This window comes from Anoplophora glabripennis, unplaced genomic scaffold (assembly GCF_000390285.2).
Source record: "Anoplophora glabripennis isolate ALB-LARVAE unplaced genomic scaffold, Agla_2.0 scaffold113, whole genome shotgun sequence".
In the NCBI taxonomy this organism is placed as follows: domain Eukaryota; kingdom Metazoa; phylum Arthropoda; class Insecta; order Coleoptera; family Cerambycidae; genus Anoplophora; species Anoplophora glabripennis.
In genome coordinates this window covers 242824-256902 of record NW_019416240.1, presented here as the reverse complement: position 1 = coordinate 256902, position 14079 = coordinate 242824, and the positions used below count along the sequence as shown (strand labels likewise).

The 14079-nt window shown below is 33.7% G+C and overlaps 1 protein-coding gene across 5 annotated transcripts in view; it reads left to right on the top strand.

Moving 5' to 3' along the window:
• LOC108905970 (serine/threonine-protein kinase tousled-like 2) overlaps window positions 1-14079 on the top strand; it is a 206045-nt gene that overhangs the window by 98963 nt on the left and 93003 nt on the right. For all 5 annotated transcript variants that reach the window (XM_023455863.1, XM_023455858.1, XM_018709070.2 and 2 more), the window contains one exon: window positions 12296-12381. In XM_023455863.1, the coding sequence (XP_023311631.1) occupies window positions 12296-12381 (86 nt within the window). The remainder of the gene's footprint in view (window positions 1-12295; window positions 12382-14079) is intronic.

Sequence of the window (14079 nt, the reverse complement as noted above, 5' to 3'; positions counted from 1 at the left end):
AGTTCAGTACAAAGTATTGAAAAAATCAAATATAAGTGAGTGGTTTTATTTTAAGTACTATTGAAGTATAGGGAAAATGTACTCAATATATTTTTTTATAGTGAAAAAAGCGGATATAGTTATTATTTGGTTACGGTCGGACTAAACTGAGCCCAAATTGCATAGTAAATATGCTTCTACTCCACTCCGTCTTCCACTGGTGCGCGCCAGTAGCCATGACCACCGCTGGAAACACTTTACAGATGTAAATATTTATTTGTCCATCAATGAATATGTATTTAGGAAGAAGTGAACAAAATTGCATGCGTGTTCAAACGATTGTATGAATGCGCTTGAATTTTATCCTCTATACAGGGTGTTTCAGTATATGTATAAATTTTTTTCCAGAGACGCTTTATTTTCGAAATATAGGGCGTTAAAGATTTTAAAAATAATTCGAATTTTTTTAAATAACTTCTAAATGAAGAAGGCAATTTTAGCCAAATTTGGCATGACAGATCTTCTTATAAGATACCATTTTTCCATAGTAGTAGAAGTCCCGCAAGCGACCAGTGGCGGAGTTATGTGGACTCAGACTCGTTAAATTATAAAAAAAATTAAAACGGCCCTACTGAAAATAAAAAATGATGCTGTTTTTAGATAGAACAGTGTGTTATTGACAAGAAGTATACATTCACTTTCTTTCCTAACCTATAGTTTCATGGCAAAAATGATTTTTCGGAAGGGTGCTTCTGGATTCTGTCGATAAACTTTAAAATGAACCTCAACAAAAATTTTCGTGGCCTGCACGTTCACCGGACTTGACACCGATGGATTATTTCGTTTGGGGTGCTGTTCAACAAAAAGTCTACGAAGTGCGAGTTGATACCCTAGAAGGTATAAGACAGCGAATGGTCCAAGCGTGTCGAGAATTAACTCCAATTCAGTGTCGATCGGCCACTACCTCCATAATTAGAAGTTGTCGTGCTTCTCTACAGTCCGGAGGTGCCCATTTTGAACAGAATATTTTATAAATCATTACATTTTTTATTCACTTTTCACTTTGTCTAGGTATAATATTAATTGATAATTTTTTGGTTGTTTCAATTTACAAATAAATTTTCATGTATTGTTTGCCATCTTATTTTATTTAAAAGTACAGAACATAAGTAAATGAAGTGACTACAAACCGCCTGAAAAAATTTAGGAGTATTGCAAGGGTCGTTACGTTGTCGCATTACGACATAGTCACAAAAAAAACTATATCAAAAACGAAGCATCTCCTAAATAATTTTAATACTGTTGGTTAAACTCAAGGGAAGGGGAGACAAAAAGGCTTATTTGACTCACACATACTCGAGACTAAGACTAGTTTTAATAGGTACTATATTTTTTAGGTTTTATAAGGAACGCCTTCCTAAAATTTATCGACATAATCCAGAAGCACCTTTCCGAAAAATCAATTTTGCCATGAAACTATAAGAGTTAGGAAAAAAGTGAATGTACACTTTTTGTCATTAACAAACACTGTTCTATCTAAAAACAGCATCGTTTTTTATTTTCTGTAGGGCCGTATTATTTTTTTTATAATTTAATGAGTTTGAGTCCCCATAACTCCGCCACTGGTTGCTTTGATTTATACTTGATTTTTTCTTATTTTTTATGAGGAATATCTCCTTAAAGTTTGTCGACTTAATCCTGAAACACCCTGTATAGTCAATTTTCCCAATTTTGTATTGCGTCCAGTGCCTTCATACCGTTTCAAAGCCATACTGGCGTTTCACGAGGACAAATGTATTGAGCAATCCACTTGAACCTCCAATAGCATTAAGGAGAGCAGGCAACGTGCTTTCGTGGCCCTTTCGCCATCAAGATAATATACCGCCACGCCCCTGCTCTGCACGTAGCCCTGTGTTTAAGCTATTATCCAGATTGTGTGGACACACGATTGCCCTCTCGCCTTTTCGCCACTAGATAGCGCCGGGATCGCAACCTTTTTTTCCGAACGTAATGTAAAACACGTCGTATATTCCTATGTTTGTTCTCCGCAAAAGAAGGAAACTCTTATCTAAATTCGTTGTTCCAATTTTTTTTAAGATGTAGCCAAAGGGTAGCGTGTGGAAGTAACTAGGTACGTTAAATGAATCAATGTTTGCTTGTAATATTGTAAGAATCTAAAAGATGTTTGGAAGGAAATGCAAGAAACTTTGTAAAACAAGAAGTTTCTTATATTAACAAAATAGGGATTCTTCACAAACTGAGATCCTCTAATGCGAAGCTTCCTAAACTTGGCCGAATGTGAGTACTTTTTCAAAAAAAAAAGAAATCTTCGAAAAGAACCGCTTCTAATGTTTTTAAATATTTTTATAGTACATATAAATTATATATACAAATACAAATTATACATACAAACCTCTTAGTTGCAATTCGTCAACAGAGATAATTACGTTGGTTTTTCCTTGCGATTAAATCCAGTGTATTGTATGTATATTTACATTTAAGCGACTAACCATCACTATTGGCCGTTATTGACAGCGCTATCAAGATCGCAAAAATGCCTATCTATTTAATAAAAATTCCTAATTTTAATTTGCAAATACAGTATTTTCAAAACGTACCTATAGTAGGATCATATCCAATGCAAAGTAATAAATTATTGCCTGTCAAGGGATCCAGTACAATACGCTTTTAAGGGGTTTAGAAATTGAATAATTTCTTTAATACATTATGAAGGAATCAGTTCACGTCTGGCACTCATGTTCCTACAAAATTCCTTTATTCTCATAAACTATTTATTTTAAATGTAATTTATTATAAATCCAATTTGTTTTTTTTTTAATTCTGCATATGTACTACATTTTACTCTGTATGAGCTACTGCTGTTTACTTGTTTTTTGGAGGCGGTCTCTGATTTACGACCAAGATCGCCAGGTTAGTATTTGACGTATAACCGACCACTTCGTACGCTCGATGCACCTGGGCAACTACAGTTACTACCAGAACACAGTGTGTATGCAGCGGCATTTCAGATTTTACATTCAATTTCATTTTAAATTTGAAATGGTTCTTTTTACGCATCCTAAAAATGATGACACTTTGATAAAAAACCGACAATTTTTTGCTCTACTTTGCATGGAAGACGATCCGACTATAGAGGTTCTGATAGCGGGTCCGCCACCACAGAGCCTAGCCCGAGTGTAACAAGGGCAGGTCAAAGAATCCTAGCTAAGGCTAAAGGAATGCAACGAAAGTCTGTAACTAGCATAACAACCTTTAAAGGTCAGCACAGGCCGTGAAAGCATTAATATGTACCACAACAGAGTTGACTAAACGTATTTTGTAGCAATTAACTATAAGATACCTTATTTTTCTTTAAACATAAGTTAAGCGTTTATTTATTTGTTAAACTTATTTTTTGTTTAATTTAATAGATTTGCATTTGCTTTTTAAGTGTAATTTTAAACTGTATGATATTATTTAAGCTGCTCAAATTAATGACTTAGTGTTTTCTTTATTGTGAAGTAAAAATTATAGTTAAGGTTACTACATACCTAATTTAATTTTAATTCGCTCTTAAAACAATTTATTATTTCTGAACTATAGAACGATGCATTTAGAGTTAGTTTTAATCTGTAATATGAAACTAAAAGATTGAGGTGTTATTATAAATAATTTTCTTGACACATGCAAACAAATCTGTTGGTGCGCATTCGTAAATGATTACTTGCAGTGTGGACAGTGATTCTCAAAATGTACATGGCTTTAAAATAAATTATCTTCCTAAATATTATTTGTGATATTCAAAAATAACAGTTTTTGCTAGACTCATTTTATTTTGAATTATATCCGCAGTTAAAAAATATATATTTTTTAAACTCAACCAGTAGTATAGCTGCACTGTTATTGTTACTATACTACATCCTCAAACTGAACATTATTTCAAAATTTCCGCGTCATCTCAAAAGGAGTAATTGCATTTAAGCTTCAGGCCAGGAATCCAAAAACGAGCCGTCACCGTCTCTGCTCAGCGCCGTCATCGCGAATCCCGAACGGCGACCGAGTTTTCGGGTCGTCGCGACGTCACCAGACGCCCGCATAACTCCGCATATCCTGCCAGCATTCGGCTGGAAGCCGGAACGGAACAGACGGATGAGATATCGTTGCGGCCTTTCTCTTCAACCTCGGTTAAGTATCGACCTGGTTGCGGGGCCGTATCGCTCGGATGGACCGAAATTGAGTGTGACTGGCAACCTCCCTTTTCGGCTGCTACGGTTTGCTCTCGGTCACTCCTGAAAGGGATTCTTCGCGACGACCCTTCCGTTCGAGGAAATCGATGCCGACGATATTAATAATTTAAAAGGGAAGCGGCAACGTTCTTGTATGAGGAATTGTTTAAAAATTCGCTAAACGTCAAATGTTTTCTGACGTTTGACATTTTCTTGCAAAAACGTTGAGAGATACACTCGATATTTTTGTTACTAATAGATACAAAATAAACATCACGAATTAGAAACAAAATTTCCAAAATAAAATATAAATAAAACCATTAAAAAAATTAGTCAGTTTATTTTTTTTTTTTGAACTTGTATCAAGTACGCATAGTATATGAAAAAGTTATTCAGGAATATTTTAAGAAAAGAGGAAAGACCATTTTAAGAAAAGAAATATGAATTTATTTATGAAATGGCATACTTTACGAGGTACAGGTTGTTACAGTTTTCTAAAAAAAAATAAAACATGTATGTAATAAACGATTGATCAAACTTGTTTTAGAAATTTAACTAAGTAAATTGAAGTTTTCGGCAGTATAACCAGTGGCGGAGATACTAGAAGACACTGGCACTAAGAACTCCACAATTTCATTGTTTTTTAGTATTTTCAATCCATGAATTTATTCTTAAGAATTCTAAAGAAAAAATTGTCTCTTTCATGGAGAGTAAAGTCAGGAACACATTTCCAACTTCCATTGAAAAGTATCGAGTATCCAGTTTACATTGTTCAGCAAGCGAGGAAGCACGGTAAAGGAAAAAAATATTAATTAATCGTAAAAGTTGAGCATGATACTTTTTTCCTATAAAGCCGGCTCCAGATGATGCGATCACTCGACAAATATTTGCCAAATGTAAACGAATGCCGTATAGTGTGGATGGCACATTCGAAAGCATGTCTTCACTTCACCAAATATTAGTCGAGGCTGTACAAACGGCACAATCGTTTGGACTATTATAAGTTAATGGTATCAACACAAACAATTGTTGACATAAGTCGAGTAATAAGGTTAAGTTATATCATGTGTAGAAGTTTAGGAATATTTGAGCATATTTGTTATATTTCTCATCTGTACATTGTGTATATGATACAATTTGGCCCTATAAATGTTGTCCAATCTGCGAGTATTTAATACATTTTGTTTAAAGACCTTTCAATGCATTTTTAATTTTGAATGAATAAGATAATTGTTTTCAAATGTTAGGTTATTATAATTTAGTATTTTTAATATTATTAACGTTTTCACTATGTTTTATAGAATATAAGTTCATAGTATTATGTTTAATTAATTATTCAGTTTATAGTACGTGTACCTTATTGTGGGACTTATTGCTTTTCAAAGAGTAGTATAATACCTGTATGGTATCTACGTATTTAAAATAACAGTACGGCTAAAAAAACTCACTCATCCGTCCATAGACTTTGTTAATAAAGCTGAAATACGCTGCACTTTGATTTTCAAACCTATTGCAAAATTCAAGGAAATCAGCTGTTTCGCTTCAATGTTCGACCGGCGCGTTCCCTGTTGCGAAGTATGGCGCCGAGTTCACGGCAGTTAAGGAGTAATTTACTTAGTTTTTAAAAGGTCGAGTAAAATTTTTTTTAGAGTTTCTGTCTATTTGACCTTCTGAATACGTGGTTAAAATTAATGACGTCACGACTGAATCACCTTGTTTATTACAAAATATTTCTACAGATTTAATCTGTATTGTACGCTTGTTTCAGATTAAAAAAATTATTCGAAAATGACCAGAATAAAGGTACATTTTCTGATGTTTACATGTTCTCCATGATCTTTCAATCCAAAAATTAAAGGAAGTTGCTCCAGCATTATGGTCACTTCCTAGAAGAATCTACTTGTTCTATCATTGTCTTACTAAAAGTACAATTTCTTGTCTATAAAACGCGAGCCTTAAGTTATACCTGAACAGGGAAATGAATTAACATCAACAAAACCATCTTTATCGTTGTTGCTTCTTATCTGAAACTCCACATAGTTAAAAATAATAAATTATTTACCGTTGTAAAATTTTAATGAGAGGAGCTATTTGGGACGTTCAATGGGATCACTGTTGTGTCATCTATGAAATTTTAATATAATTTTTGTTCAAGATAAGATAAAGCGGGTCTATTGAATCTGCATTTAGTTCGGTGTTTGGTTACGGTAAATTGTATACTTAATACACAGTTGTAGTGTTTTTATTCGGCCTATAGATCGTTTCTTGTACGGCAAGCCGTAGCGTTTTATTCAGGTAAAGGTTGTGATTCCCTGTCCATATTTCCTGTATATTTTTATGTATAATCTGCGCTTTAACATTTCTGTTTAACTTTAGCTCGGACATTTTGCTCGTACGATTTCAACTGATTAATCACAACGTGTCCATATTTTCGTAATCGTATGTATTTTGTTTAGTCTTTCATAATAGAGAATAATATGGAGATATATGCATTGAAAGCGAATTAGCAAATGTTGAACTACACACTGATTTTTTGCTAACATATTTTATGTGTACAGCGTCTTTTATATGAAATGCTGGAAAATCAATAACTAAAAAATGTCAGTTGTACGTTTTATACAGTGTGTAACAAGAGATCATTTAGATAGGTTATCTACTAATCAGATGAGTATATGAGTATTAGTAAAGAGTTGATCATATATTTATCTAGCCTTTACTAAACAGCTGTATATTTCAGTTCGAAACCCTTCTAAACAAAGTCGTGATGAGAAATCGATGCCTATGAGTTGATGTCAGTCATTAGTTAACCAAGAAGTAATCATATTTAATGTTATAAAGTTAAATTATCCGAACTTTCTTAGGCATTTAATAGTTTCCATCCAAAAATGTATCCGTTTCCCAGATCTCTATCCGATCTTTAAAACGAATACTGGTTTTGGGAACACGTCCGGATCAATCGGATTTCCCTATATTATAGGAAAATTCCTACACAACAAAATAGATCTCTCGTCTCGTTTGTGGGTGTTGGCCCGAGAGTGGAGGTTTTTCAATTTTCAGTGGCTCCATCTGACGGCTGTAATTGGGGGTGCACCGCCATCCAGCCACCCCCGGTGGGTGGCGAGACCCACCCCCTCCCGATCAATGTTGACACGGCACGCGAGATGGCCGTGACGTCATTTCCGGACCGCCAAGGCTGCCATATTGTTGTAGTTGCCGATAGTGCAGTAAGGAAGAAATTGCTAGCGCCGGTTCATGTTAGGAGACAGATCTTGTCAGATTAAAAAAAAAAACTGAATATGTTGAATTTTTATGTGTTTAGTCCAACTGGGAGACGAATGAATGTGAAATATTTAATAAAGCGCCTGGAAGCAAATACAATCAATCTGTTATATTGTATTTGTTAATGTAAAGTAAATTATATGCCAAAGTACAATGGAGTAGGAAATTGATAATAAGCGGGAAAATAAAATTTATGTTTATTGCCTAGGGTACATTGATGCTAATATAAGTATGCATTTAGTAATAATGCAAGTACAGATACACAAATGCCTATGTCTTACCTGTCAGCTTTAATATTGATAGCCTAATGATTTCTGTTAGTCTCTAATAAATCAGTTTTCCTAGCAATTGTCCATAATATAATGAACAAGAAACAATATTATTATATTGATGGTATATTTCGTTTTGTTCCGTCTCAAAAGGTCTCCAAAATGCCATGTTGTAATAATATTAGTAAACAAAATACCCCTTTTATTTCCTCCCTTTCACAATTGTAATATGAACGATTAACAGAAGGTGCCTATAATAAATTAAAATTACCTAAATCACTCCAAATTCCGCATTGCTGCACTGCACTGCTAGGCAATTTGTTAACCACTTGTCAACAACTGAGATTTATTACCCAGTTGCCCAGTGCAGCTGCTATACGCCGTTTGCCCGCGCGCGCATTCTTCAACTGGGCGTATACATTTCTATCACCTCCACGTTTAGTTCGACCAGACCTGTATATGGGTATGGCTAAATAAATATGGGAACAAGTTTTTCAAATATTTCAGTGCCGAGTTGCTGCTACAGCGACTGAACCTGGTGCATACTACCAACCTCTTGGTTATTCAATTGAGATCGGAAATACTATCTATCATTAGGGATCTAATAATCCCTGTAAAACTTGAAATGAATTAAAAATGTATTTAATACAATACTTATATTATTGTTTAGCATTAAATATACCATTTTCACTTTGTGACATCGTCATTGTCGTTGCGTTCGAATTTCTCCTAATCTAAATCTATTAAAAATAATATATTTGCTAAAAATAAATATGAATATGTATATCCATTATAAGTGTTACGTTCGTTTGGTTAATAACTTATTTTTTAAATTCAAGGAAGCAATTTAATGATTTTATTAATAAATTAAACTTAACGTGACCTAACCTAACTTTATGGAGAAATCCATAGATTGGTAAGGATCCAAGATGTGAAATGAATGGAAATATTGAAGACTTAGGTAATTTGTAAAATACGAATCAGATATATATTTCATTATCAAATATATCGAATAACATAAGAATCTACAATCCCAAGTCACGTGACTTAAAGCAGTCGCCATGTTGGAGCAGCATCTATACAGGGTGATTCACAACTTCCAAAAAAAAAAATGGGAATAAATGCGTAATGAAAAAGGGAGTCAATATAGTAAAAAAATGTTTGTAAAATCCTTATAGTTTCCGAGAAAGTTGTAATATTTTCAACTCTTACACCTTACTGCGTCTCTAGCGTCATTCGTGTTGTGAGCTGTGGGCTATGCGACCTCTCTCCATGTGGCCCCAGGCGATTCTGAATACTGAAATCCTGTTTTAGTATTAACATTTTTGCGATAGTGTTTACATTAGTTTTTTAAGTGTCAAAAATGGCTTACGTGTACTATAGCATCTCGGAGTTGATGGGTATCGTTTTAATTTATGGTGAAGTAAGACAACATTTGTGTTAGTTCGTAGAAACTTGGTAAAACGGGTCCAAATGTGTTTACACGTTGGTGGACAACGTTGAACAGTTGTTGTAACATCAGGTATGTCAAATTATTTTAATAGTTAAAACAGCAAATTAATTTTATTAATTAGTAATAACAACAAGCAGTTGAAAGAAGAAAGAAACAAATTCTTTTAATTTTTTGTCCGTACAGGTCGTACGCGAAGTCAAGTTTTACTGGGAACCAATTTCCAGTGCCGTGCAGATGTGCATTTTTAAATCATTTTCGAACTGCCGCTTTTAATTTTTTTTGCAAAATTGTATTTGTAAGAGTTCCCTGTACATTCAAAAAATTTTTTCTGAATCACCCTGTGTAAAGTTAGGTTTAGGTAAGTTTTTTTATATAATTTTAAAAACGTAACTTGACTTAACCTAACTACGCAGACAGATAAAATTCTACATAAAGTTAGGTTAGGTTTTTATTTATTTAATGTATATAAAAAAACTTTATGTAGAAATCTATCAAGTTATCTTGAGATAACTCACTTAGGTTAATTATACCGGTTCTAAGAGAGGCTTAAAATTTATAAAAATGAAACAGGTAGTTCATACTTGCTTTACAATTAGGTATATTTTTTTTTATTTCATATCACTCGACTCGCATGAATGGGTATGCAAAGTAAATTTGCAGTAATAGTATAGTTCTTCCGTAGTCAGTTGAACATGTATAAAAAAACCGAGCAATCGAATTTAATGAGTTTCATGGGCGTCCCTAATAAAGTTTTCTGCTAAAGGTAGAAAATTATAATAATTTGTATATAATGTGTAGAAAATTTCTATTATATGTTTATTTGGCCAACAACATATTTTATTTATTTATGTCCTCAAACAATTTTATTATATTGGTGGTAAATTTCGTTTTGTTCTGTTTCAAAAGGTCTCCAAAATGCCATGTTGTGATAATATTAGTAAACAAATTATCCCTCTTATTTCTCACTTTCGCAATTGTAATATGAATAATTGATAGAAGGTGCCTATAATAAATTAAAATTATCTGAATCACACCAAATTTCGCATTACCGCACTGCACTGCTAGGCGACTAGTTGACAACTGAATTTTATGACGCAATGTATCAGAGAAACAGTGCGCATTGCTCTTTGCACGCACGCTCATTCTTCAACTGAGCGTATACATTTCTACCACCTAATGTGGGAATAAGTTTTTCAAATATTTCAATGCCGAGTTGCTGCTTAGCGACCGAGACTGGTACATACCTTGAAGATATTGTTTCTTCAATTGACTTCGGAAAAACTATAACTTTATGTCAAGCAAAGATCCATGATGTTTTGATGTTTAGAGTATTTTCGAGATTATTGATAGACAACTGAAAATATAGTGGACCGAGATTTGAGCCTTGTAGTAACCTAAAATTACATAAAATAATTGGTAATGGTGATCGCACATTCGATGTTTCGACGTTTATATTACATCTTCAGGATAATGATAATATTAATTTCCATTATAAATAACAAAAAACGTATAGCCTAGGCATGAGTGGTACTTTATAGTGAGATACCCAGTACGTCTAGACCTAGCTCCAACACCAGAATATTTCGATTTTGTTTATTAACTTCATTAATAAATTGTTAGATGTCGCGTTGAACGCCGACTATTACAAGCGCACATAACGTTCAGTTTATGCCGCAGTAAGTGCCTCTCATTTCCCTCTGTTCCCGTGAACATTTATAGAACAATGTCGTCTTGCCGCATCGTGTAACTGGATACGGTTTGCTGGTAGAAGAGCTAATAATAGACAGTAATATGGAAAAGAAATAGTGATGCCATTACTAATTTATTAGTTTATTTATAGCTATTTCATGTGTCCTGCAAGGGTCAGGTGTGGGGCTGCTACTTTTATATAAATTTACATGACACTTGTATAGACTTACGAAAAATAGTTGCGTTCACAAAAATATAACTGTATTACAGCAAAGAATTTTTGGATTTATTTTGTTGAAAAGTACTTCCTTGCATCGTGGTTTGATTTAGAAACATACATAGAAGGAAAAGTGTCAAATAAAAAGCCTATAAATAATATTTTGAACAAATTTGTTTAAAGACATTTAATTGGAAATATAAAAGATTGATGTTACTTCTAACACCATTGTAAAAATATATAAAACATTGTTGATGTACTATACCTCTTCTGACGACAAACAATCCAAATGTATTTTAACTACTTGTCCTAATTATGAACAACATACATTGAAAACTTATTTTCGTATTTGAACTTCTATTTATATCCCACAAAACCAGACTTGAGGCAAAAAATCTCGCGTCTATTTTCTTTTCTGTCCTTAGTTGCAAACTTACCGCTGTAAACGACCAAGGCATTTCTTACCCAAAAAGTACCGGCTTTATTTTTTCAAATTTATCAGTTAGTCGTGGTAGTCAATGAGTTTTAACTCCTGATGTATCTACTTTTAACGTCGTCACCGAATTTCCCGTATCTTCCTATTGGTAAAGTTAATTGTGATATTCTGAAGTTGATATTAATTTTCAATGATTTAACGTTGTTTTGGTGGTAATCTAGTTCGTTTTTTATCGCTATTATGATGGATTTTTTTCGGATGGAAAATATCATGTCAGATTTGTCCAATTGACGTTTGTGAAGGTATGTTGTCTTTCACTTTTCATTTAATACTAACTAGAAACTAGGTTTTGATTTTATTAGCACCTAGTCGTGTACTAGATATTGGAAAATTAGGAATTACTGCGTTGTTTTACATGAACTTCGATAATTTTATTTTGTAAACGTTTAAAACCAATGTATACATACGTGGATTAGCTTTCACATATTTTTAGCTCCAATCTAAGATTAATATCCATTTTATAAATTTCTCCTATCTTTCGATATACTTACCTTAAAGATAATTACTGTGACATAAATGTAATTTTTATTTTTCCTTAGATGTGCCCTTTTAACCTCAAATGGTTAGGATTAGCTTTGTGGGTGCGGGTATTTGCAGCTTATAACAAATATATTTTTTGCCCGCGCGTTGCTTTTACCGTGAGCCCCCTGTAAATGCATATCTCTAACCTCCTTGGCGTTGTTTCAGGCGCTGGAGTGAAGATGGAGCATTTCCAGGCGGCGCTCGACCCCCGGAAACAGGAGCTCCTAGAGGCGCGCTTCCTTGGCGCTAGGGTGAGTGCTACTAACCATTTTTTTCACTAGATTCACTTAAATCACCAAGTAGATCCACTATCTTAATCACCAATAGCAAAATGTAGCTGTACCTTCATCCAGTCTAATATTTGCTCCTAAATAGATCGTTAGTGACCGAGGCGAAGATAAGAGGGCCCTGTTTGTTACCTTGCGGAACACCAAAAATTAAAATAGTTAATTGCAGTTTTTTTTTAATCTTGTCTCGTCTTTTAATTGATGCGGTTCTCACAAATAATTCAGTTATTTTCGTTAACTCGGGTTACGAAAGTTAGTTCCTACAAAATCGAATCTGTGAACTTCTTTGGCTTTGGAAAACTGTAGGACCCGAAAGTTTGTTTTGAACTTTTACGTGCGACAGTTAACAAAGGGTTCTTAAAACTTTACTCGTAAAATACTACAACGCTAATTTTGTTTGTATACGGTGAGTGTGTGTGTGTGTGAATGTACGAGGCGAAAAATGTGGCAAAAAAAGTAAACGATAATTGACATATAAACTCTGTTTGTATAGTCCATTAGCACTTATTGGATAATCTCGTTCACGAGAGGTTTTTTCCACAGTGAATCTTGTCATTTTAGATTGTTTGTTTTGCAAAAGTTAAGATAGAGAATTTTGAAACTTGTGCTAATTGCTTGAGCACATTCAAATTTATAATAAATTGTTCTTTACAAGTATACATAGCTAATTACGGAAATTATTACAAATGTTTTTGCTGAAATTTTTTAATTCTGAAATGAGAACACCAAAATAGAACACTTTATTAAAGGCGTAGGAGGAAATAAGATTAGTTTTGTATTTTTCCAATAACTTACATATTTCCTTTTGTTTTTACATACTCTTGAATGGCCTTAAGTGTTGCAGACTTACCATGTATACATAAATGTTTTATCGGTCTTTTATTATGATTTAAAACTAACCGTTTTCAGCTTACCGTAACGTCACATAATAAAGCACCATTTTATGGAGACATTTTAACAGCATAAATAATTTACGTCCTTAGTCGAGCTTGCTACTGTTCGCCGACAAACCGTTTTTTATAGTATTTGACTTGATACCTCAGATAGGTGTAGGTATAGTAGATACCGTTCAGAAATAGTTCCCAAGTCATTTTGACACAATAGTTTCAGAAGATAAGCCGCAATTAAAGTAATAATAATTAGAAGAGTCTCGATTTTGATCGTATCTTCTCTGGAAACAAGAACATAATAGATTGTTTCTCGTTGCCATGACAACCTCACATTTTTAATTTGCGATACTTTACACCAACTATACAATTAATAATAGTGTTCTTTGCTTGAAATAGAACAATTTTTTTCAGATTTGCTTTAACATGTTGACAACATTGTCGTCAAGGAAAACGTGACTGACATGCCTTATCGGCATGTTATCGACATACTTCTGAGGGAAGATAAAGATCACGAAAGCCAATAAATCACATACTTAATACGTAAAAATTCGTAAACAACTCGATAACATTGGGAATTTTGCCATTTAAAATACAAATGAAACATGTCCAAATGTTATAACGAGCATTGTTCGATTCCACACTTAGTAGTGTATTTACCACTGTTGGCAAGGTATCCGTGGCGACCATTTTGAATTGATTAACTTTGACCTTTTCGTTTTATCCGATTTTGTTTGCAACAGCTCCGCGGATCGGCCATAGGCGTAGGGACGGT